Consider the following 27854-nt stretch of genomic DNA (forward strand, 5'->3'; position numbering starts at 1 on the left):
TTTTTGCTTTTGTTTCCCTTGTCTGTGGAGATATCCTCATGAAGTTGTTCATATTTATATTTAAGAGAGTTTTACCTATGTTTTCTTCTAAGAGTTTCATGGTTTCATGACTTACATTCAGGTCTTTGATCCATTTTGAGTTTACTTATGTGTATGGGGTTAGACAATAATCCAGTTTCATTCTCTTACATGTAGCTGTCCAGTTTTGCCAACACCAGCTGTTGAAGTGGCTGTCATTTCCCTACTGTATGTCCATGGCTCCTTTATCATATATTAATTTGCCATATATGCTTGGGTTAATATCTGGACTCTCTATTCTGTTCCACTGGTCTATGGGTCTGTTCTTGTGTCAGTCAGTACCAAATTGTCTTGATTACTGTGGCTTTGTAGTAGAGCTTGAAGTTGGGAAGCAAGATCCCCCTGCTTTATTCTTCCTTCTCAGGATTGCTTTGGCTATTTGGGGTCTTTTGTGGTTCCATATGAATTTTATAACTATTTTGTTCCAGTTCATTGAAGAATTCTGTCAGTATTTTGATAGGGATTACATTGAATCTGTAGATTGCTTTAGGCAGGATGGCCATTTTGACAATATTAATTCTTCCTTCCCAAGAGCATGGGATGAATAAAAGAGGAAATCTTTAAAGTTCTCACTACCAGAAAAATAAAGGTTAAGTATATATGGTGATGGATGTTAAATAGACTTATTGTGGTGATCATTTTGCAATACATACAGATATGTTCACCCAATGTTGTACACCTTAAAGTAATATAGTAATGCCAATTATACTGTAACACATAAATAATAAATGAAAATAAAAGATATTTGTTTTGTTACATGGTCCTATTATGTGCTATTTGGGGAACAGAAAGTTAATATTTGCTATTTCAAACCTTAAACTAATCCCTGCTTGTTTTCTGAAACAGTCATCTAGTTGATCATATCTGTCTTCAGATCACATGACTTCAGGCAGTGGTTCTCAACTTTTAGTCTCAGAACTTATTTATACTATCAAAAATTATTGAAAATTCTCAAAAAGCTTTTGCTTACATGGACAACACATGTTGATGTTTACTCCATTAATACTTAAAACTGAGAAACTTAAAAACATTTATGCGAAAATAAACTTGTTACATGTTAAAAAATTTTTTTATAAAATGAACATCTTGAAAACAAAAAGTTAACAAGAAGCATGCCATTGTTTTACACTTCTTGGAAATCTAATTGATGTTTGTCTCACTAGAAGGCAGCTGTATTCTCTGTTTCTGCATTTAATCTGCAGCTATATTGCACATTATGGAGCTTCTAGAAAACTCCAAGGTGCACTCATGAGAGAAGAGACAGAAGAAGACATGTAACATTATCATATTATATAAATAGTTTTGACTTCAAGGAGCCCCTGAAAGAGTCCCCGGACTACTCTATGAGGATTATTGCTTTAAGGATATTAGTTTAAATAAAATAGGAAAAAATTTTCAGTTAACTACAAAGATTTTTCATGGAGAATTTTTAAATATTTATAAATATCTGTATCTATGAAGTCTGTTAAAATATCCAAATTTACATATTTACTCTGCTGCATATAAAATGACTACATTAATTACAAGAGAACTACTTTCATCAGTCTTCTCTCTGTGCCTTCTCTAGTTAACAGATACTCCCACTTCCATACTCAGACCTCTTAACTGAGCTTTCAGACATGTATACCCACTATCATCCACTTGACATCTCCAATGGGATGCCTAGTAGGCATCTTAGCTTCACATCGTCAGAACAGAACACATGTTTACCTTCTTAAACATGCACTCTTACTTTTTCCCACTTCATTTCCCATGGCATCGCCATTCACCCAACTATTTATATCAAAAACGTAGAATAGAAGTCATTTCTAATACCCCTTTCTTTCACCTCCCTAGTATTTCTAGAAGCAGCCAAAAGATATTGTATGTCTCTGATCTCCCACACTGCCATCCTAGCCCAAGCCAACATCACATTTTGGATGGATTACACCTATGGCCTCTCAAGTGGTATCCCAATTTCTCATACCACTCCACAATACTTTTTCCCCAAACTTTGATTAATATAATCCATTTTTCTACTTATAAAACATGAATCATATCTTTCCCCACCCAAAAATAAATTCCTCCAATGGCCATTAAATCTCTTGGAATCAAATAAATGACTTGGAGGGCGTAACATGTAATCTCACTTCTGCCAACCTCTCTAATCTCAACTCACGCCATTGCCTTCCTTCTGTGTCTAAGATGCCAAGCTTTCCCCACCTTAGAGATTTTTTACTTGTTCTTGTCCTTATCTGGAATCTTCTGTTCACACTTCTGTGTGTCTGGCTCCTTCTTGACATTCAGGTCAGCACAATGTTACCCTCTCAGGGAAGCCTTCCCTGACCCACCCAGTCATTCCCAGACCCACTTCCAAGATTCTCTCGTACATAGCCTTGTTTTATTTCATTTATTCTTACCACTTTAAACTATCAAAAAGTGTTTTGCTTATTTCCATGCACTATTCTTTCTTCTTTCCCTACCATGTAAACTCTAGAAGATAAAGGCCTCTGCATGTTTGTTCACTATTATATCCTCAGTGCCCACTGAGACAGTCAGCACTGAGAAAGTATTTGTAGGAATTGAATTGTAGGGATGAATGAATAATCAAATGAATTAGTGACTCATAATAAAGAAACTGTATTGCACAACACTTCAGTAAATACCATCCTTGCTATTCTCAATTGTAGAGGGATATCTGATTTGATATATTCAAGGATGACACTCAGTCAAATCCACACTCTGCTTTACCTGTAACACCCTTTCTACTTTTGTAGAAACACGCCATATGGAGGAGGAGGAGAGCATGGTAGCTTAACAATGCCTGCTACGTATATATGTATCCTAATTCTCAACACCAAAACCTGCTGGAATATTTTTGCTATTTCATGTGCCTTTGACCACCAGAATTGATGTAATAGATAGTAGCTTAAATTTATAGGATTAACATGAAAATAAATGCAAAGAAATGAAATTTTAAGACTTTCCATACAAGTCATCATCATTTTCTTTTAAGAGAATGGCATGCACAATGTTCCCAAAAACCTACAAACTTTTTTTTCTTTTCAGACTAAAGTTTAGTTTACTAGAGAGTCTCATCATCAATACTTAAGCTTACTGTTATTAATCTTCTGTTTGTCCTGTAAATTTGAGTTTAATTATTGGTAACATCCTATATATGGTATTATAACCACCCCATCATCTTCTGAGACATAATCTGAACTCTGAGGAGACATAATTTCATGTAAATTCATACACACATACATGTGCACAAAGTACAATTATGTATATATTCATGTTTCCAATAGGTTGTCAATAAAAATCTTTGCACTGGAAATACTAAAGCAAATTATTACAACTCTTTAAAAAATGGCTTTAATTTGAAGGCATGGGCCATCACTGAGTGAACCATTTGAGATAGTATAAATCTATACGAAGAATAATGCTAGTGGTATCAAATAATCTAAAACAATATAAAATGTAACATAATAGAAGAATAACATAAGGTGATCTTCTGTAAATATGAGCCAAATATAAAATGTAAGGTTGAATTATGTTCTTCTAGCCATAAAAAAATGAAAAATAAATCATGAGTACGTGATTGGCTTTCAGGGAAAGTCATTACCATAGGCTATTAATTAAACTCTACTGAAAACAAATGCTCACTTCCCTCTTATTACCAGTGGGGAATAAGTGATCTTTTAAAGGAATATATTCAACTTTTGGAAAATTTGACACATATTGACTATTACAATTTTGTGTAAACTTTTCTGAGGAAAGTGTTTTCCTCAATAAATACACCATTGTATATTTATGAAATGGAAAGCCGTCTTTCATAAGACTTTGGTCACCTTAGTGAGATACTTTTTCTAATATAGCTTTGTTGATGATAAATGAACAGCGTAACTTAATTTGCTTTGATATTGAAAAGTGTACAGAATAATTTAACAGCTCTTAAATTAGATAAAATAGCAAACAGTAAATAGAAAGTAAATATTCTGTTTTGTCTGAAAAGCATTTGCTCCCATGTATTCTTATTAATGACTATAAGGTTGGTTTGTTGTACACAGAAACAACCCACTTTAGTACAGTTGGGCAAATTAGGCGAAAAAAGAAATGTTACTAAACAAATCATTAATGTAAATATATTCAGTAATTCCTTGATGTTTTAAATATGCAAGAATGCAAATTCTCAGGAATTGTTTTTAATATTTTAGGTTATCTATCATAATTTTCTATCTCTGTGTACTACTTAGGGAGCTTTAGTACAAAAATATTTTCATTTTCATCAGAAAGAAGTTTACAGGAGGGCCTATGTATGAAGATCAGACTCAGACTTCAGCCTTATAAAGCTACAGTAGTTAAATTCAGATACAATATGTGCAGTTACAGGTGGCACTTCTCAAATGCAAAGTCATGGGAGAATTCCAGTATTCTCCACGCAGCTTCACTGTGCTGGGAAGTAGCTTCTCTCCATGCAGCCCTTTGAAATTGTGCCAAAACAACTACTAACCATTCAAGGATTTTTCACTAGTGGGATAGATACTGAAAATATTCATCTACCCAAACCCCCATAAAAATCACTGGAAATTTTCTTAAAGTCTCTGAACAAATACATCTTTTTTCTTTTTTTAAATGAACCTACAACAATTTTAGAATCTTGTTTAATGTTCAGTGTGCTTATACTACTTAAGAGTTCCATGTAATGATGTCCAAAGTACATTCTACTTCATTGGCAAGGAGTCAGTGTGTTATTAACTGTTGCCAGGGAGGTACTAATCCATATTTTGTTTTCATTTTTCAGCTATGCTGTTTTTGTTTTTAGTTTTCACCAAAAAAATATGTTTTTAAACTTTTAAGTCTGGCATTTTCTCAAAATTGCAGAATATAAAAGATTGATATTTTAGCAAAGGGATTTTAGAAATAAAATCCTTAACTGTTATGAAGTAATAATAAGAGGAAAAAAGATACTTGTACCTTTTAAAGATAATCCATAATTAGATAAATACCAATTACTGATAATTTTTTTTGAAAAAAATGATGGCTTTCCAACTTTTCCATCTCAAACAAACAAACCAAGTTCAACAATTTTCTAATACTTTACCTTTCAGGAGTCTTCAAAAGTAAGAAAAGCCATACTTTTTCTCCCCTGAATGTAGTAAATTCAATTCTATCTTTGATCATTTGGAAAGAAAATGGGGAACTGTGTATTAGTAGGATCACAATGTGATAAAACTATTTTTACAAATTCACACAAGAGCTTAAATAGGCAAATGAGTATGAAGAATATTACCTTTCAAAATATGTTAATTTTTCAATAATAATGTTCTTAATCAAAACGTCCTGATTTTTCTTGAACTGTATGACACGTCATTACTTTATAATGTACATATACACATATTCTGATACATTTTAGCTAAAAAAAAAAGCATTACTCAGCTTAATCACCTACTCCTAATCATCAAGTCTGTCACTAAATGACTTGTGATTATTTCCAAATATAAAATCCACCCTCACAGAGAAAGAAATTGCTATCATCAAGCATAGTCAAAAACATATTTACTGTATCCTTAAGGACAATTTATTAAGAATTCCTAAAATATATTGAGAAAAAATAGAACATAGAAGTAAAAATGTATTGCCTTTCCAGCTTCCTGCTTTGAAAAGAATATGTCTGCTTTAGATTGTAAATGTGGATATATCCTGATAGGTAATACCGCACATGCCTGACCTATGCACACATCTTCATGGACACATACACATGGGCATAAAAAATACTGCCTTCCAGGATTTCTTACAAAGAAACAGAAAGCATAAACCAAAAAGAACATTGATATATCTGACTACTCTAAAATTAATAACTTCTGTTCACCAGAAAATATCTCAAATGAGTAAAAATGCAAGTTATTGATTGGAGAAGATATGTGCAGTACCTGTAACTGACAGCGATTAAGCTCTAAAATATATATAAAGTCAATCAACAGAAAAGTGGGTAGAAGACTACAACAGACACTTAACAGAAGAAACACAAATGGCCCGTGAACATTTAAAAAAGATGCTCAGCTTCATTAGTAATCAAGAGTAAAATCACTGGAAACAATCAAAATACAGTCGACAGAGGAAAGGCTAGATTGGGTTATAGAATATAACATAATATTGAACCAAAAACTTAAATAGCAGAGGAATACATACAGTGTTATTAGATTATATAAGGCACAAGAACATTTAAAATTAAACATGCACATTGCATAAAGGAGTGAGTTTTCTAGAGGAAAGGTTTGGAGGACTGGGTTCTCACAGGATGACTTGTAGGACATTCGTTCACAGATCAACAGACTCAGAATGTTGTATGAGGGGGAAGGGATAGATGCGATATGATTCAGTCACAGGGATTCAGCCACAGGGAATTCCTCCCTCACCCATACAAAATTTCTCCAAGCAGAAGCTATGTAGTCACTGCAAGATGCCTCCTGAGATGGGGTCTACTACAATCTACTTCCCTGTGACTTGGATTTCTCCTTTGGCTGTCTAGATTCAAGAAGAATAAGTCCCTTTCCATGTAACAGTATTTTCAGTACTGAAGTCTTCCTTTCCTCCTAGAGCTTCCATCTATACATCAAACAATATCCTTTACCTGAAAATATATGTTTTACTTCCTGGACTTGCTCAAGTACATTAAGTATATATTAAGTCTTTTTTGAAACTCAGCATCCCCCAAATAAGCACGATACTAATATCTCACTTTCCTGTCTTTGCCATTGACTCCATACTGAACTGTAGTTTAATATTCACATTTAATGCTTCTAGATTCTCTTTGTTGATGATAATATTTTATAAATAGGTATTTGTTTCGTTTTCATAAAAGCAGCACATAAGCTTGGTCTTTAACATCACTACTGTAAGCTCGGACTCGCAAAAGAACAGCTAAAATAACTTTAAGTGCATTGGTATTTAACCTATACTAAAGATAGCTTTCATATTAACATGAGAAACTCCATAACGCCAAAAGGCAACACCTGACTTGGGAGAATAAAATGATCTGTTTCTCATTTTAAATTTACTGAAAGAACTAATTCATATGAAAATGTATTCTATTCCCTCATATTCTTAGGTAGTGCTTTGAATGCCAAATAACATAGTGAGGCTCATCATTAATGTACAATTTTATATAAAATCCCTATTTGAATGTCAGCTTTCAGTACATCTTTTAATTATATAAAGTCAGTAAAAACGTTTCAGGGGTTGAGGGGATGGGCACTTGCAGTTAGAAGTTGTGTGTAAGTTTACTGCCTACGGCGGCTGGAACAATTCACGTCCACATCCATGTCGAAGAATAAACAGTGTTGGACATCAGCATAACAGACAGAGCTGGTATCAACCAAGTCACAGGAAAAGGGAGCAAATTGCTAGTCTTGGGAAAACAAAAGTGAAATCTTGATGCAATACAATAGGAACATGAGCCTGGATCCACAGAGCTGATGTGAACATATTGTTAGTGCCTAAAATCCCTATTAGAATCATTTGTGTGATGAGCTGAAAGAATTGTTCCCTGTTTTTTTTTAAACTGTGAGTAAAACAAAACCAATATAAATAATTGTAAGCAGAAAAAAATAGGGCATCAAGGTACGTGGCAGAGTTTATCTTAATAACACACAGAGGTGGACCAAGATTAAGCCAAATCACGGTCATTCTTTCAACAAGAAAACAGGAATTAATAAGAGGACAGGAATGGATGGTAGATGATCTGTATAGAGACCAGTAAGCAGTTCACAATGTTCAAAGGACGCAGGGAGGTCTAACGTATTTTTATGGAACATCTGGACTGTTTTCTTTTGAACTATTAACCATTCAAGTTCTATTTTTTTCTTGCAAATAATCAAACTTCTTTTTTTTATCCTGTGGTTTCATGCTGTGTATCTTTTATGGGCTCCCCAACTGGGATCTATGATAAATATGTAATGACAGTACTTCTAACCTGTACTTCAAGAGTTAATATTGCCCAGTCGTTACACATCAGAACTCTAGAGCCACATGGCCAAAATTTGCACTTCAACATACTGGCTGTATAATCTTGGCTAAGTTATCTCACCCACGCATCAGTTCCCTCATGCATCAACATGTAGATAACATAACACCTACCTCTTAAGGTTGTTAAGAGGATTGAAAATGTAATATCTAAAAAGTGATTCAACAGTACCTGGCTTGCATAAGTACTTAATAAAAGCTATTATTATTAACAAGCAGTTCATGAAAAAGAAATTGATGATTTCATTAAAAAGTTTAACTTAAAACAGCCAATGATCAAAGAGCACTAAACAGACACTTGTTATTTTCGGAAAATAAATATACTTTATCTTCTTCTCAAAGGTAATCTGTTTCCACAATGAAAGATCACAGAAAATGTGCAAAACCAGTATCTCTAAGCAAATCAATCACTTTAGTGGCTACAAATTAGAAATTTTTCAATATGAAAATATTAGATTCACAAAGAGGATGCTGTATTCACATCACCAAGTGTAAATTAACTAAATCAGAATTTGTTTTTCTTGAATGAAAGTAGACATCTTTAAAGTGTATTTTACAATAAAAGAAAAAGGAGGGCAAGAGTATACGGATATTAACAAATGTTACATCATAATAAAAGCCCGTGTCTATTTGTTTAAGAAAATAAACTATATTCAAGAATTTTTGAGTCATTTATGTTTGAAAACAATTAAAATGTAGTCTTATCCACTTAATCTACTTATACCATTGCCTTAAGAAACTAATACCAACAATTCTGATCAAAATTTGAATTTGAAATTTCTATTACCCACCAATTTTAAGTATCTGAAAGTCACCTCAACTCATTTTTGCTTGAAAATACATGATAATATCTTTACAATACCCCCAGATGATTTTTCCCCAGACATCCTAATTAGTGAAGTTTTACCATATGAATATTCTTTTTTGCTAAAATGATGAGAAACTTTGACATTTAGATATGCAATAGTACTTGAACATTGCCCAGATAAACCAAAAATCACTTAAGGCACATGTTAAACAAACATGTATGACAAAAACTTCATTTAACTGAAGGGAGACAGAAAAAAACTGGACTGATTTTCCATGTAAACTTTCTGGTGTTTTTCTGCATGTCTTGATAAGCAAGTTTGAGAATGATCCTCTATTACCCTTTTCATCCATTGTTGCTATGGTATTCTTTATAAATATTAATGTTCACAGATTAAAAAGAAACCATCTATATCAAGAACACTTATCTAAATTTTGAGAAGATTGAATGTGTTGATAAAAAACTAACAATGAAACATTTCCTCAATTAAAACCTATAAAAATTTAAATGATAGTTTGTTTTTTTAAAAAATTATTTTGATACAAGCATATTAGCACAAAATCCGCCAAAGTTACATTGAACTGGTAAGAATTACAGTCTGGGGACAGGGCAGCATCAGTTTATAACATTATATTCATTTGAGTTAAACTGAAAGCAATCAACAGCATCATTGCAAAACCTGTGACTCTGAATACCGATATACTATTTAGAACTGTTTTTAAGAAGATAATTAAGATATATGCTATTTAGTCAATCTGGCAGTAAAAAAAAAAAAGGTAACTAAAATTTATTAAAATTAGCCCAAAGCAATGGGAGAAAACTAGTATGTTTATGTTTACTTGGGAAGTCTGCCATAAGTATTTCTTTTTTAAATAAATATGTTTATGCATGTCTGTATGTGTGTGCATAAAATTTTTGTTGTCTTCTCTCTCATATCCCCTTATCATATAATATAAAATGTATTGACTTTATGTCATAGTATTTAAGTATTGTTAATTGTATATGACAGTATCCAAATTATGGGACATTAAGAAGAACAAACACCACCCAAGGACTTCGTATCCTCATTTGGGGAAAGGGTTAGTATATTTTTAGTGACACTCGGGATCATTGTACCATGTTAGATGGAAGTATAGCCTTGTTATTGTCTTTATTTGGAGATTAAGTATGGTTTAAGGAGGGAGCCTGTGATGTTTAATTTTATGTATCAACTTGCTAGGCCATGATATCTAGATATTTGGTCAAACATAATATAGCCATTTCTGTAAGGTAAGTTTTAGATGAAATTAACATTGAAAATCAGTAGATGTGAGTAAAGCCGAATACCGTCATAATGTTGGTAGGCCTTGTTCAGTCAGTTGAAGGCTATAATTGAAAAAAGACTGATCATATGAGAAAGAGGGAATCCTGCTGTCCATTTACCTTTTGACTTAAACTCTATCATCAACTCTTCCCTAGATCTCCAGCCTACAGGCCTTTCCCTGCAGATTTTGGACTTGCCAGCTTCCACAACACATGAGACAGTTCCTTAAAATAAACACACACTTACACATACATCCAATACCCCCTGCCACACACAGACATATCCATCCTATTTATTCTGCTTCTCGGGAGAACCCTGACTAATACACAGCCCATAGTTCAGGGTTGAACTCTAAATCCTGGTTACTCGGATTCAATAGTAACTCAACTATAAATTAGTTGGGAGACCTGGGCAAATTACTTAACCTCATTGGGCCTCAGTCTCCTAATCTATAAAAAGGGAATATAAATATTGGCCTTTACCTCACAAGATTGTTTTGAGGATTAATTTTATATGTAGAAATTGTTTAGAAAAAGCATGCTCTGTAAATTGTGCATTGTTCTAAAGTCAATAAATACTATGATTTCTAGGCTTCCTCTAACATAGCTAGTAAACCTATAGTTAGTCATAGAAGACAGGAATAGCATGGCTAAGTAGAATTTTTTTAGAAAGAACTTACAAAGTTTGGAGATCTATTTTTGAACAATATATTCAAGACACAGGAAAACTGAACATACACATTTTCAAAATACTTACTTTTTGAATGGACTGTCAATAATTAACATTTGAAAATAACTGAAGAAAGTATACCTTGCTTCATACAATGTTTTGTTCTTAAAAACATGCCTGCTGATAAAATACCTGAAAATTCAAAGAATATCTAACGACTGACATATTATAATCTCAGAAATACATTAAACTTGGTTTCTAATTGTTAGCAGTTCTTAACGTTCGCCTCTGTATTTATAATCTGTAATTGGTCTCTACACGTTTTTTCCATTTTTCTCATCCTTCCTGCTTATACCTTATACCTATATATCCTTCCATATATACACTCACCATTTAATTTCATCTCCTTCCCCTGTAATTCTCTGCCAAATGTATATTGTTTGTGTTTTTGTTTACTGTGTTCTGTTTACCAGAAGAAAGTCTAGCTGAACACTTATTTCCTTTTTGACTTGGGGAAAAACTTCATAACACTGACACAAAAGCTGAAAACAATCAAGAGAAAAGATGGTAGAAATTTAAAAATCAAAAGCCTAATATAGGTCAAAAAAGACAAAGAAAAATCAAAAGATAAATGACAAATGCAGAATGAATGTTTCTTATATTTTGTCAAATATTTAATGGAAATAATACTTACTGTTATTTATGATGCTTTATACTTTATTCATGTAAGTCATTACATAAGAACTTCATAACAATTTGTAAAGAAGGTAGAAAGCAAGGCTTTTAACTTTGGGACTGAGGACATTTGGGCCAGAAAACTTTTTGTTGTGCATAATTCTTCCTGTTAAGCAGCATTCCTGGTTTTTCCATACTAGATGCCAGTAGCCTCCCACAACCCCAGCCCCACCCCAATTCTGACCACCAAAAATGTCTTTAGACTCTGCCAAATGTCCCCTCAGGGGACAGACTCATCACCAGTTGAAAACCACAGCCTGAAAAAAATAGTATCTTCCTTTTTATAAATTGGGTGAAACTCAGAGAAATTAAGTCACTTGCCCAATTACACCCTTCTTTTAGTGAGCCATAAACTTGACAGTTAAAGGACACTGTCATGAATGTTTTGGGTAAAACACTAACCGCCACCTATAAACGGTGATTTTTGTATGCCAACTTTCATATTAAAGACATCTCTGAACTCACTTTTTTCTCAGCAAATTCAATCATTATTTCAGGCTTCTTTCTTCCCACAAAAGGAAAATATGTCATTATAAATTCCAAGTTAGAAACACACATCATGAAAATTTACCTAAGCATGAAACATATTTATATAGTGAATGCCTCAATTTTTTTCAAAGCAGTTTCTATCTCAGTTTGTTCAAGATGTATGAAACAAGCTATGACTCTTATTTAGGCAGCTAATGCGCCATCCAGCCCTTATAATCTGCCTCTTTCATATGCATATAAAACACTAAAACAGTGTCTTTATGGAAGCTTCATAGCAGGAAGCCTAGTCATATACTGAAAGTTAAAGATTGAGTTGAAGACACTTTGTTTATCTAACCAAAAATACTTTCCAATAGTCTTGAGTTTCCGTTGAAGCTTTGTGTGCTTGCTCAATGATCCAATAGAGTGCAATCCCATTCAGTGTAACAATGAGCATTTCTTTTACATTGTCATCCTTTCCCCATGTCTGAAAAAATATTGGATTCTCATATCAATATCCTAACACAAACACATCACACAATTAGTCAACCACTGTATCTAAGTAGTGTTCCACCTCTTTTCAAATTGTTTCTCAACAGATAAAGGAAAAATGGGATTGTCCCGAATACTGCTTGCCATCTGTGTGTAGGCTGATACGATGAAAAGGGACTTTTTGAATGTCAGTGGATCAGGGTTATAAACCATACCTTCCATGACATACACCAGTGACCCCACATCTCCTTCTTTGATGATGCAGCTGTCTTTGCCATACTCTACTGGGTACATACAGTCCACAATCTCCTGGATCTGCGAGAGCTCTAAGTTCTTCATAAAATCATTGTCAAGGATAGCTTCCTTTATGAGATCCTTGGACCTAGAAGAAGAAAGGGAGGATTTACTGGCACACTCAACAATTGTTTTTATAGTTTCTGAGGGTTAGCAGAGCTGTATGGAGTTCTGGTACACTACAAATGTATTTTCTTGTAGGAATCCAATCATTTCCTGAAAGATCTGAGAATAAAGTCACTCCATGGCAGCAGGAAAGACACTGAGAAATTCTCCTTTAAGTATCATTTAATGAAATATGAACAACCAACAAACAGGCAAGATCATACAATTCCATTTTTAGAATGTTTTATAACCACAGAAATGTGGGAAAACCAATGGGCAAACACTTTAAATTGAAGTTTGCAACTTAGTTTAAGAATAAATCTGAAAGAAGTATTCTACAGAAAGAACATTTTTATCCCTGTGTTTATATATTACAAAAGAACATTAGGATGTGTTACTCTGTACACAATTACAGTAAAACACAATTTGCTTACCTATTTTCTATGTGCCTCTCCCACTAGACTTCATAAAGGGTAGGGATCATTTTTAGTTTTTTCTCTATTGTATGTCCAGTGTTTATTACCTTGCCACTTACAGTATGGGTGCTCAATAAACATTTTGGGTAAAAAAGTGATAAAAATTGGATTCCTAATTGGCTATTTGAAACAACTGGTAGAAATTTGACAATTCTTTATCCATACCTCGTGCATCTTTAGAGCATATTTATTTCATCAAGCAGCTTAAGTTAGGTAACCAGGCAAATAAATCTTTTATTGAAAAAGATGCTTTAAACACAACATGATTTAGACAGGTACTCGGTAGGATAATATTCACAAATTCTGTAATTGGGATTCAGCAGCTAACAGGAAAATTTCGCAGAACTTAAAAGACGGTGGTAATTTGATTATCTAGGATAAGAAGTTCCAAATGACTTCCTAAGGATACAAAAATCAGAGACCAAGAGATATTTTGCCAGGAGGAGAGCAACCAGAGTGCTGTCAGACAAGACGAAAGCAAAGAACCTTCACAACAGGGAGAGGAAGCAACACCTTTGGAATTTTATATTAAAAGTCTTAACGTTTGCATTTGATTGCAGGCGGGTCTTTGTCCGCATTTGCTTAACAAGTGGTGCTGAGGGAAATGCCCTACAGTAGTGAATACTGACTAAAACATCAGCCCTCCCCATTTGTAGGTATTTTTTCATCTAGACCTCATTCTAGCTGGTTAGGCTGCACACATGTTTTGTGATGATCTGGTTTTAAGTGATTAAAAGGTATACATAAAAAATGAAAAAAATTAAAATGTATCAAATGAAAAATATACTTAGAATGGACTGTTATGATGCAATTACAATTTTTCATAGAGTATCAATGGCATGGAAGAAATTATACCATTTCTAAGTACAAAGCAGGGTACAAAATTGTTTTTAGAATAAAAAACTATATGGGTATGAAATGCATAGAAAACAGGCTTTGAAAGTAGATATATAGAGATCTGTCACCGATTAAATCTTGAGCAGATGGTCTTACTTTTCTGGTTTTCCACTTATTATCTGTAAAATTGTATTTTAAAAATTACCAACTGCCATGAAAATATGTCCAACATGAATAGTTATTAGAGAAAGGCAAATTAAAACCACAATGAGATATCACCCTGTGCCTGTGAGAATGGCCATCATCAAAAAGACAACAGATAACAAAAGTCGGCATGGATATGGAGAAAAGGGAACCCCTGTGCACTGTTGGTGGGAATGTAAACTGGTACAGCCATTATAGAAAGCAGTATGAAGGTTCATCAAAAAATTAAAACTGGAACTACCACATGACCCTGCAATTTCACTTGGAATATAACCAAAGGAAACAAAAACCTAACTTGAAAAGATTATCTGCATCTGCGTGTTCATAGCATCATTATTTACTATAGCAAAAACATGGAAACAAATTCAGGGTCCATTGATGGATAAAGAAGTTGTGAAATAGACACACACACACATACGCACACACATAAATATTATTCAGCCATAAAAAAAGCAGAAGTCCTACCATTTTCAACAACATGGATGGACCTTGAAGGCATTATACTAAGTGACATAAGTAAGAGAAAGACAAATACTGTTATGATCTCATTTATATGTGGAATCTAATTTAAAAACAAAAACAAAAGAAAAAACAAACTCATAGAAAGAGATCAGATGTGTGAATACCAGAGGTGGGAGAAAGGGGAATCAGAAGAAGGTGGTCAAGAGGCACAAACTTTCAGTTATAAAATAAATAAGTATTAAGGATGTAATATACAACATGATGACTATAGTTAACACTGCTACATGATATATAGGAATGTTGTTAAGAGCTAAGAGTTCTCATCACAAGGAGATTCATTTTTCTTTTCTTTTTATTGTATTTATAAGAGATGATGGATATTAACTAACCCTACTGTAATAGTTATTTCACAATATATGTAAATCAAGCTATCATGCTATATACCTTACATTTATACACTGATGAATGTCAATTATTTCTCAATAAAACCAGGGTTGGAGGAGAACCTAACAGAATTATACGTAAAGAATGATAAAAACATAATGTTACTTTCAGTAAATGGTAGGTAAAAAATGTGGTCGTAGCATGAATTACAGTAGCTGTAGTAGAATGATATTAATAGAGTATATAATTATTACCTAAAACAATATCAGAAGGAAATAAACACAATGATGGCAACAGCCTTTGGTGACATAATTTTACTTTTTCTTTCAATTTTCTCTATAAAATGTTCTAAAATGGGCATTTTTATATTGAAATATCTTTCATTTTAAAGGTAGTTTATGGAAAGTAACAGTGCTATGAGAAAAAGTAAAAATAATAATATATTGCTCATTTAAGTAATGAGTTAGATATTTAATAGTAATTGACTATTACCAATATATTCAAGAGTACTCTTTTCAATAGATTCTCTTTCATATGGTTGTTACTAATGGCAGGAATTTTCAACCTAATATAGAGATGGTGATGGATGGCCAGTGGTTAAGAACTTTAGAACGGGCTCTTTAAAAAACCCGTTCTCAAGACTTTTACTTTGTTTCACAGGGCTATTAATTTAGTTGTGTGATTTTTAATTCCAGCTTGTCAAATTTTTATTTCTCCTGAGGCAAAGAACTATTACTCTTAAGTTTTCAATGTAAGACACAAAACTTTGTCCCCATCTATGATTTTCATGATGTCTCCTGTCTTGATATTCTTTACCACTCCTGACCTGGAGAATATCAGTAGTACCTTCTTAGTGACTCTCAAGACCTATTGTTCTAGGACTATTCTTCCAAATACCAGGGCTTATTTGATCTTAAGGAAATAAACTATATAATTAATATTCTCTTTAATAAAAATTCCTTCATTTACTTTAGGTCAGAGAGTAAGGCCATCAATGAGTTCATATTTTCTAATATAATAAAGACTGGATGTTATCAATCCCAGAATCCTAACTTGTTAGCTATAACTGGTACCTTATCTTTTGGGAAATATTAATAGTGCTCCATTAAAAATCTAAGTCTTAGAAATGCTACAAAATTAGAAGTAAAGCCCTGTTCCAAGAAAATAATTAGCTCAGTCCACAGATGATTGAAGAAAGCCACTTTCTCTCTTCCTGTAAAAAGTACTATTAATCCATTTTATGAAGATATCAGAACAGATGAAACAATGAGGCCTAACACAATCCCTTAGAACTACCCAGTTTCCCAAGTGCTTATCACAAAGTGGGGAGAGGGAGATGAGGGAAATTTTAGCATGCTCTTGCTTCTCAAATCTCATTTTAAAGGAACGACATTTGTTCTCAAGTCTCTGCAGAAGCAAATTGGAGGCTTCCATTCATGTTCTTACATCACTTTAAAACAAAGTGAGAAGTACAGGACCTATGTTTTATCATTTTGTCCCTATGTGCAGGGATTGTCCGAGACCATGTTTGCCTCTGAAATGTCACAAATAATCCATCTGCCTTCACAGCAACACAGAAACCGTGTGCATCTGTACAGTATAACTCAAAGACCTTCTTGCCAGTGAGGAATACTTGAAGTCCTACCTCTTCAAGTAATTTTCCTTTAAGACCTTTCCCACCGAGGGCTCAAAACCTTAGGTCAACTCTCACTCGTCTCCACTTGCTCCAATGCTGTAGACGGTAATCAATCAGAGCTTCCACTTAGCTCTTCTTTGAACCTTTTTGCCCTGAAGAAACAGTCTAAGATACTCACTGTAACTAAGATACGATGCTGCATCTGAGACCAGTGGATCTGTGTTATGAGTATGAGAACTGGGGAAAGATGCTATCACAAGTTCCAGAAGGTGGCTATCTGCTTGAACCCACACTCTATATTTTTACCACATTTTGCAAGCATTCAGTAGCCTGACCTGGGAGGTGTAAGAAGCAAAAACCAAAATCTTGATTCCTGATTCCTCCTGTCTATGTATAAATAATCTATTTTAGAAAACATTTTTCTTCCATGCCCCAAATTTGTGGCATTTTAAATTCAAAAACCATAAAAGTAACTAGGCTATTTTGATCTCGCCCTACTGATTTATCATCATCTAATTGTATGCCTCTGAAATATTGGCTATATATAATGGTAGGTTGATAAACTGGCTGTCCAGGGAAAAAAAGGAAAAAACAGCCCTGGTTGTAGAGTTTGCCAATGTCTATGGTATAAACACTCCCACCATAGCCAATTCCAAGCTACTGATGCAAAGTTAACCTGCTTGCAAAATTCCTGAAAATTTAACAAGCAGTTCTTATACAAGCCAAATCAAGCTGGCTCCAGTACATCACTGGATGTAGATAATTTTTCTAACACCCCAAGAAATTACTGTGTCTTAATTTATAAATGCTGAAACCTACACGAGGATCCTTTCCTTCCTTAAAAATTTCATTAGGTGGGATAACATCCCCAAATAAATTAATGCCAGGATTAGCAAGTGTTCCTCCAAATTTTCAATGATAATAAAACAAATTGGCAAGTCCACATCCCATTTACTTATTGCAAAGAAAATTCCTGAATAGACACAATGAATTTTGGTGGAATTGTCTTTCTACACAATCTTCGGTAAAAATGGGCCATTCTAGGGTGACTGAGGGAAATATATGGTTCCTATCTGACAAGGGAGCCAGCATTATTCAGTAGTAGTGAACAGCCTCATTAGTCTTCTCAGCATCAATAGAACTCAGCATCAACTACATTGTGGTTAGCACAGAGTAGGCTAGGAGCACTGGTGTGATTCAAAGGGGTGGTCTGCGTGACAACGGACGCAATCATGAGCAGAGCACGGTGAAGAGCATGCTAGGTAAGAGAAAAAACAAACACGATAGTCCAGAGGTTGGAATGAACTTGATCTGCTCAAGGATCAAAAATGAGACCTAAAAATGAGATTAAAGCAGAGTGAGAAAAAAGCAAAGGGATAGAAGGAGGAGGCTGCCAAGGAAGCCAAGGGCGGGGTCTCACAGGGTTGTGATAAGGAGTTTTATTTTATTCCAAAACATTAGGAATCCAGTGAAGGATTATAAAAAGAAGTATGATTTACAGGGGATATATCACACATGAAGAATTAATACCACAAATTTACTTTAAAATAGTACTGAGCCGAGTTTTTCAATCACGTATTTCATTAATTAATGGATACTAAAAGCATAATTTCTTATCATGTTAATAAAAAATTCTTATAATTGCAACTCTTGGGAATCACCAACTCATGAATCATACATTTACTTGGATTTTGAATGACTATTCTCAGGCAACTTTTACATATCAGGAAAGAAAGAGGTTTCTTCTCTAATTTCAAGCTATTTCCAGATGTCCAAGAGTTACTGACTCTCTGTTCAGACCCTCTTTAGTTTTCCCTTGAACACACCACCAAACAATAGTAATGATACCCGAAACGGCCATGTCCACCTATGTGAGAATTAATACCTGAGTCCTTCATTTGACAAAGTCCTCCAGACACTCTAAAAAATAGTCAAAGCTATTAAATTTATTATAAAAATGAAAAACAGCTAATGTAATTTAAAACTTCAATACAAAATTTCCACTGTCAACTTTTCAAACAAAAAAGAAACCTCACTAACTCTCTTTATCTTTCAATCGTCAGTTTTAGGTTCAAATGTCAGATGCAATGAGATTCAAGGTCACCTTGATCTACAGTATAGTCTTTGCTGTCAACACCTCATAAGTTCAAACTCCCATTGACAGGTCATAGACCTTTTACTCAAATAAAATCATCACAGGGCCCCTTAAGAGTTTCAAATTACAAGTCACTGCAGCAGGATGACTCCATCTATGTATTCAATTAATCTCCTATAAGCAAGGAAAGCTCTCAGAGTGGTCCTCTCACTGTCCCAACTGTTCAAATTTTGCCCAAACAGTGGGTCCTAGTTCTTGCCTCACAGCAGCTGTTCTGAATGACTCTGTAGGCATAACCTTGCTGAGAGCTAAGAAATACCAATCGACCCACAATTTTTTTTTTTTTTTTATCACACTTCAGAATTTATTCCTTAAAACATCAGATTTCCAGGAGAGTTTAAAAGAGGGAAGGAAGGAAAGAAGGAAGGAGAGAGAAAGAGAAAGAATGAGAGAGAGAGAGAGAGAGAGAGAGAGAAGGGAAGGGAGGAGGGAGGGAGGGAGGAAGGCAGGAAGCCGACCCACAATTTTAAAAGATAAAATTTAACCCCACAAAGCTATGGGCTAATCTAGATATTTCCTCAAAACCAAATAGTTTTCCACAAGTTTCAGACTGTATTTTCACATCAACCAACTCTGCTATAGCTACCCTAATCTTTCTGCAAAGAAAGTCATGAAGAAATCAAAACTATTTGCAGCATCCACACCTATAATCAGTATTTCATATAAAACATGGGACTTACTGGGCCAAAATAGAGGATAGCTATTGATAGTTTTTAGGTGACCAATACTATTAACCTTTTGTCTATTACATGTATCATAATATAATTTCCAGTTGCCATTTCCCTTCTAACTTCTTTCCTGTAGTTCTAAAATAGATGAGTATCTAAAATAGAGGAGATACTAAACTTCATTTCTAAATGAAATTTACATATTACAGCTTGAAGGAATAACAATGATTGAGGCAAAGAGCAGATGGTTAACCCATAAAATATTTGTTTGCTCAAATATCACTTAAGCCTTATCCTTTTAAATAATACTCTTACTTTATTCTCATTGACTAGGAACAATGCAAACTAGCTCTGGCACTCACTGCTTAGCTGTTAACAGATGTGGCACACTTGTACTAATTAAAGGAAAAGAAAATGGTTCTTTGTAGGTGTTCATCAGATTCCCAACAGTCAGTATTAAAGTCTCCCATTCAACTGTTCAAGTCATTCAGTGATCCAGCTATGAGTTTTCCAGCTATTTCACACTAGTGAGCCTAACTTAAAATAGGGCAGTCTCCAAAAGAGCCCAGACCCAACTCTTCTCCTATAAGCCCCTCTTTTATAATCATAAAGATAGAACTGTGGGGTTTCACAGAAGTACTGTAAAGTACTTTCCGTGAGAATAAATAAGACCAGACACATCACATTACAGAATGTAACAACCGTGTCCCCAACTGTATGATGAATTCACTCGATTTTTGAAGCTTAGGTATCTAAACTATAAAACAAAAAGAAATGATTGGGAAGAAAGCATTTGGCATATATTTATATGCCCAATTGCAATTCAGTGTTTTCAAGCAATTTCTTAGCTTTCAAAACACAGACACAACTGAAAGCTCAATAATTCACTTGTTTCCAGAAAGGTCAGCTACATCCTGCTGCACACATCATGAAGCTCCTCACCACCCAGGGTGACCCGACTACAGGGAAGAGTTTGGGACTCATGATGTTTGTCCAGTTCTCTGGAACCCAGCAGTGCAAATCATCACCGTTTGGTAATTAATTTAATTAATGACCTAAAACACAGATACATTTCAAATGAGCTCACATCATGACTGTGAAGTATGCACTGTCATTTCAATTATTTCACTGGCTTGATTTTAAAATCGATCACCAAATATATGATTTTAGAAAAATTCTGTTGTTCAGTTGCTACTTAGATTTAATCTCTGGGATAAATGACCTGACTTTAAATTAATTCCCACTTGTTTGAATTCATCAGCAGGAAAATAACATGTTTCTTTTTACCATCCTCCCCGCCCTAAAAATGTGTATACTTTCTCTTGACTGAAAATTATGACTTGGGTCATCCATTGTTTCCTCTGGGGATGCTTCCAGAAAATTAGAGCCAAATTTAGCCTTGTCACAGTGACCTGCAGGTCTTAGAAGGCAGATCATCTCCTTTGATAACTTTGATTCAATTTCATCTCCAAACAGCCTTAGTTCGCATTCGGTTTCAATACATTAGATACTTTGAATCTGCCTGAAGGGAGATGACATGTGTAGAGAACCTTTTTAAGTAACTAGAATTTAAAAACCAAACAACCATGTTCCTAGTTGTAAAAGCTCTATGGTTTTCCAGCTTCTTAACAAAGTGAAATTATTAACCAATAATTACAACATGAGTCATCATCTACTTCTTCCACTTATTGTTACTCGCCATTCCGCAATGCAGAACTGTGCCTTACTGAGGTCCCACCAATTGTGAGGTTTGCCACAGAGAACTGAGATTCAGAGCAGTTATTTAACCAGTCCAATGTTGCACAAGTAGTGACAGGTAGAGTCAGAATTTAAAGATAGATCCATTTGACTTCTAAGCCACACTCTACTAAATTGTTTGACTTATGAGCCCACAATACCAAACTGTATCGATAATCTATTTGAATAAATTATCTCAATTATAAAATCCAAAAGCAAATGCTTTTCTCACTTATCTCTAACTGCAGAAGTAAAAAATGTTCTGCTTGGATAGTATGACCTTTTATCTGCAGAGAGCATTTCATGCTTTCAAAACAATTCCACATCTAACATTTCATTCCATTACTGCCACAAACCTGTGCAGTAGGTAGAACAGATGTTACCATTGTTCCTATTTGACAGATAAGAAAACAAAGGCACAAAGGGGTTAGATGCCTGCTGAGTTCGTGTTAGAGATTAAAGTAGAACTCAGATCTACTGACTTCCAGCCTGAAAGAACTTTTCAGACTTTCCTTTTCATTACACACACATTCATATTCTGTGTCTCTGGGTCTTTGTTTCTCTCTGTCTCTGTCTGTCTGTCTGTTTCTTTCTCATACCTTCAAGCCATTTTAATGTTCAATCTCATTTGGACAAAGACTCAGTAAACCCAGCAGGGAACTGTGGTCACTTGACAATAATTCCATGTTGTAAAAAATACTGTGACAGTTTATTCAGAGGGATTCCCTTTCTGATCTAATTCATTCTCCACATTAAAGAAGTTTGAGCATTTTTTTTAGGCTTTTGCAGAAAGACAACCTCTAATACAGAAACCCCTCTTGAATCTAGCAAGGGAATTCAACTTATTTTGCTTCTAATGTGTTCACCTTTCTCCTGCCTCTTGGTCTGGAGCATACACACTTTCTCTCTCATTCTCCCCTTCCTATGAACCCTGCCTCGGATGGGCTTTATATACAAATATGGAGAGGGAATAAAGTTTACAGAAATTTACTATCAATTTGTGTTGAATATCTGAACTTGAATTCAAAATAAAAAGGAAGCTTTAGTGCTTAGAAGATAAAAATGTGATATTCCAATAAAAAATGTGAAATGTCACCATTTTGTAATTAAGGACTGATAATATGTATTTCAAAGAAGTGCGAATATAAGATACTAAACATTAAATGCTTTCCATAAAAGTATCCTTACAGTAGAAATTGAATAAGTAGAATTTATGAACTTAACAAAACATGTTAACATAATGGTTTCTGCATAATCATTTAATGAGTTAGCTAACATAAGTTTTTACTGAAGATGACAGAAAGGGTAGGAAAAAGAGGACAGGAAGGAGGCAAAAGAATAAATGTGATTCTGTGACTTGAATCCTCTGTCTGTTTATCATCAGGACCATGCTGTCCTTTAAAGGTTTGTCCCTTTCAGTGGCAAACAGTTAATATTTATTATATTTCCAACACAACAATTCTAGGTTCAAGTTCAGCCACTGCAGGTAAATACAGGCAATAGGGATTGATGGGTTTAAAAATGTAGCAATAATTATCCACAAAGTGATTTAAAAAGTGACCTAGAGTTGCTACTGACACAAATCTGGTATTTATGGAAGTAAGCCCTACCTACAAATCTAAAAAATCAGTCCTAAGAATGAATCCTTTGTGAAATAAGGTCACAGTCATCTGTGAGAGAAGCACAAGAAGAAACAGGCCATAAAGAAGTCTAGGCAGACCATGAAGCCAAGGAGGTGGGTTTCATAAATAAATGCAGGAGACATGGGGTTTATGACACAAAGTATACTCGAATTGCAAATAAATATTTGCAGGTATATAATCTAACAGTATCTGAATGCCTCCAACCAAAGGAGGAACTTATCACCTTTGCCAGGTGAGGTTGCAGAAGTCAGAGACAGGCTATAGAGGGGAGGAGAGCTGGCCATTGAGGTTGTGGGGCACTAAGGGAAAGTGGAGTGTAGAGATAAATAGTTTAAGGAATTAATTTAAACCGAGTTCAGGCACAACTGAGTACAAGACAATGACTCTTCAACATGAGGCAACTAGAAAAAAAACACAAGGATTCAGGGAGCAGACAGGAGGCAGTGCTTTTAGAATATTCCTGGGGCCGTGATAATGAAGATTTCGAGGGACTCTTTTATGAAGTGGTTGGACAAGGATCTATCCAAAGATGGGAAGGTGCTATTAAAGATGCAAGAATTGTTGGACAAATGCTCTGTACACAGCCCTTCCACAGTTTCTACCTCTTTGTCAATCTCTGGAATGAATGAAAAGAGCAGGCAAGGAATGAAGGGATGTGAGAGGAAGAGGTCAACCATGGTGACACTCGAATTTCCCTTATGGATAGAGTCTAGGTACAAAGAGAGCTTCCTAGGAGAGTCTTTTGAATATTTTTATTTGAGGTGCTTTTGTACAGGTTATCTCTCCTTATTCTCCCAATAAAAACTTCCAGAAAATAACTAGTCATGCTAGTTAGGAAAATAGTTGATGTAACATTGAATTTCTACAGCTCTTCTTCAAGACTCCAGGTGAGTCAATTATCTTTTACATAGTCAGCTCAGCATGACCCTTACATTGTTCATTTGTTCATTTGTTCAATCATCCATCCATCCATTCATTCATTCATTCATGCATTCATCCAACAAGCATTTCTTAAGTGCCTTTTATATGGCATTTGGTGCATCAGGATAAGCAAAATAGAGAACTCAGAGCTAAAATTCTAGTAGCAGAGGAAAGACAACACAGATGTAAACAAACAAATAATATCATTAAAATAGAGAAAATGTGGGGAAGGTTACAAAATGGGTGCTGAATGCAGAATAAATGGGAAGATGTATCTGGGATCCAAAATAAAGAGCTGTCTGAAAAATATAGTACTTAGGCTAAGATTGGAGGATAAGATGAGGCATGCCACAGGAGTCAAAGAGAAGGGCACTCAACAAGGGAGAACAGAAAATTTTCTGGCTCAAGTTTGAAGAAGTTAGAACCATTTCATCAAGAGAAAGGCCAACTGGAGATGACTTTAGAGAACATAAGCAGGGGCTGGTTTATGGAAAGCCTTTCAACCTATGGGAAAGAACTAGATTCTTGGTGAAATGGAAAGCTACTAACAGGATAAAACAAGGATAGTGAGTGACATGGTCTGATTTATGCTTTAAAAAGATCATTTAGGGTTGCAATGAATGAACTGGAGCAATTACATGGGGATGGAAGGCTCAGAAAAGATACTATTTATTTTCAAGCAAGAGAAAATGATGGCTTAGATCAGGAGGGTAACAGTAGAGAAGAGCAGAAGTTTGAATAAATTGAAAGTAAATTTTATAGGTAGAAGCTATATACTGGGAGATTGAATATGGGGATCAGGAAAAGAGAGAAGTCATAGGTTTCTACCTTAAGCAACTGAATATACATTTGTGCTGTTTACTGACATGGCTCAAACCTGAAGTTAACATGGAGTCAAACAAACCTAGGGGTGGCGTCCAGAGAGCGGACCTCACACAGGAGACAGAAAAACCAGCAATAGGGAATCAGAGCAGGGAAGCGAGGGGGAGGAGAAAAACGGCTAACTTTTCCTTTTGATCCCTGCCATAGTTTCTAATCTGAGTCATTTTAAATCGCTGGTCTTTCTAGCTCTGACATAACTTAGTCATTCATTATAAATGAATATTGTTCTTTAGTCTAGCAACAATACACACTGCTTTCCACTATGTTATTATTTTTCTAATCACTTAAAAATACTTTTACTATGGCTTTATTCCTCAGATTACCTTAAACAGAAGGTACCACAGCAACTGAAACTGGATGGAAACAGAATGACTTAAAAGAAAGCCAGTAAGACTTATTATTCCTTGAAAGAAATACTTGAAGGAAAAGCCAGTAGAATTTGTTATTATTACCCTTACCCTCCACATTTAAATAACCACACACAACACACATGCCAACATTCTAGATGGGCAGGTACAATTTCTGCAAAGTTTGCTGTGGTGAGGTTACACAGAGAGGTCACATTATCTGCTTTAAAAAAGTCCTAACTACCTTAAAAGCTGGATTCTTCCTCATTTTTCATAGCAAAATGGCAATCAACAAGTATTAAATCAAAATAGGCAGACATCTTTAGAGTGAGAAGGATTCCTTAGTATGGAGGAAATATACTTGTTAACCACCTGACAGGATAATATATACTAGAAACTTGTTTAACAGATTTGATTTTCATACCAAGTTACTGCAGATAAAAAACCATTAAGCAGAAAGGCAGGCAATAGAGAACATGAAAATGATTCAATATTAATCACACATTGACTCATTTGACATCATATAAGCCTCATTAACCACCCTTCCACTTACTTCCTAAGCTTAGAATTGTATTGTCAATGACACCATTCAGAAAAATGACGGTGCCAGGAGGATCATTAAGATTTCCATACTGAATATAGTATTTTGGAGCTCGGAATGTCAGTAAAGCAAAGCTTTTTCTCACAGTTAATAAAATGAGGACCTCATTCACTTTGAGCTCTCAAAGTTACTCATGTTTATTCTTTATGCCTTACATTCACAGATAATTTTAGCCATTAAACACAGTTTCTTAGCTACCTTAAATTCTTTTGGAAACATGGTAGGGAGGAAATATGTAAGTAAACAATATACACTTTTCATTATCATTCTAACTTTAATCTACTCTGGGAAAAATGATGACATACTAAGCTACCTATTTATCCATACTGGAATTCTGCCAAAAATAAAAAAACAGATGCTCCAGTTAACTTAAATATTTGGGATAAAGTTTTCTTATCTTCTCCCTGATAACCCCACAATAAGCTTTCATAGTACATTGTGGGAATCCCCAACATGTTACCTCCTTTCCCAGCGGAAGTCCCAAAAGTAACTTTCCAGTTCTCATGGTCCCATGTCATACTTCTAGCATAATCTAAATGTGTTTCTTCTCACATCCAATCACCAACCTTCTCTTGCATTGTACCTTCAACTAAAGCCTTAGCTCAGCTTTCAGTTAACTCTTACACCAGTATGAGCTTCTCTCCACATTTACTATCAAATGGTCTTAAAAGATGTTACTTCAGTTTATTATTTTGAACTTGTCTCTCAGTGTGTCGTAAGTCAAAGCCTTGCCTCACTAACCCCAACGGGGATTGGTGATCACTTCTCAAGCCACTGGGTTAACCCCAAATTTGTTATCTTCGCTTTTTTCTCCCTGCTACCACTTTTCTTTTAGAAAAAGTTATTTAGCATAACCTTTCCTACAGTTGCCTCAATAAGGTTTCTGTTAGGTTGTATCTTTGTCACTATACAGAACTCTCTCACCTAAGATTATCGGAGTAGTTCCATGTCCCAGTCATTCTCCACCTACACAAAGCATCAGAGTCCTTTGGGAAATTTTTTTAAAGAAACCCAGGACCCATCACCAAAATGTGATCTCATTTAGTTTGGGGTGTGACCCCGGCGTTGGTGTTAAGTACTGTGTATACACATTACATGTGAAATATATTTTAATCACATGTTCACATGGAAATGTCTTTTGGATTTTGTTAAACCTAAACTTTCATGCATAGTTTACCAGGCTTTTTTCTCCCTAGGTTTTACATTGCTACTCACTTTAAGGAAAAATTAATCAATAAAATATGGCATATCCAAGTATCATCAATCCATAATAACATTTTGGAAGACATAAACAATAGGCAGAAACTATCACATGTTATCTTGAAACTGAGTTTGTGAAACTCTAAATATAAACCTTAAAAATAAAAGAATGGCACAAGTAGAGAACCTCAAGAAACTTCAATTATGACTTTGCATGAAGTCAAAGCAAAAAGACAGAAGGATATTTATTATCTGAAATACTCTTTCCTTTCCTCATATAACAGCAATCTACTAATTTTCCTTCTCTGTCCTGACTTCCTCTCTTCCTCTATCCCTCTCCCTCTCTCTGACTCTCTGACCCTTTCTTTCTCTATATTCTGTCTCCTTACTAGCTCCTCCTTCTTGTCAATCCACTTAATATTTATAGTTCCTGTGGCTCCACTCTAAGCCTTTATTTCTCTTTTAATTTAGCATACTCTTCTCAGATAATCTTGCTGAAACTACTATCTATATGCTGGCAATGCCTAAACCTCTATCTCATACGAGACTTCCTTCTGGAGATTCAGCTGAAGGGCTTCTTGCCAACACAGGTGCCTCAAACATACTCTAGTTACAGATGAATGAATCTTCCTTCCCCCAAGACCTGCTTCTCCTCTAGAACTCGCAGTCTTAACTAGTAGCATCATCACTTAACCAATTGCTCAAAATAGAAGTCTAGAGGTCATCTTTATCCCCTCCCTCGCAC

At 34.8% G+C, this 27854-nt stretch overlaps 1 protein-coding gene across 2 annotated transcripts in view; it reads right to left on the bottom strand.

Annotated features, from left to right (window-relative positions):
- PRKG1 (protein kinase cGMP-dependent 1) overlaps nt 1-27854 on the bottom strand; it is a 1271722-nt gene that overhangs the window by 1091916 nt on the left and 151952 nt on the right. For both annotated transcript variants that reach the window (XM_037002637.2, XM_037002636.2), the window contains exon 2: nt 12773-12939. In XM_037002637.2, coding sequence (XP_036858532.1) covers nt 12773-12939 — 167 coding nt within the window. The remainder of the gene's footprint in view (nt 1-12772; nt 12940-27854) is intronic.

Source organism: Manis javanica, chromosome 7 (assembly GCF_040802235.1).
Source record: "Manis javanica isolate MJ-LG chromosome 7, MJ_LKY, whole genome shotgun sequence".
Lineage (NCBI taxonomy): Eukaryota > Metazoa > Chordata > Mammalia > Pholidota > Manidae > Manis > Manis javanica.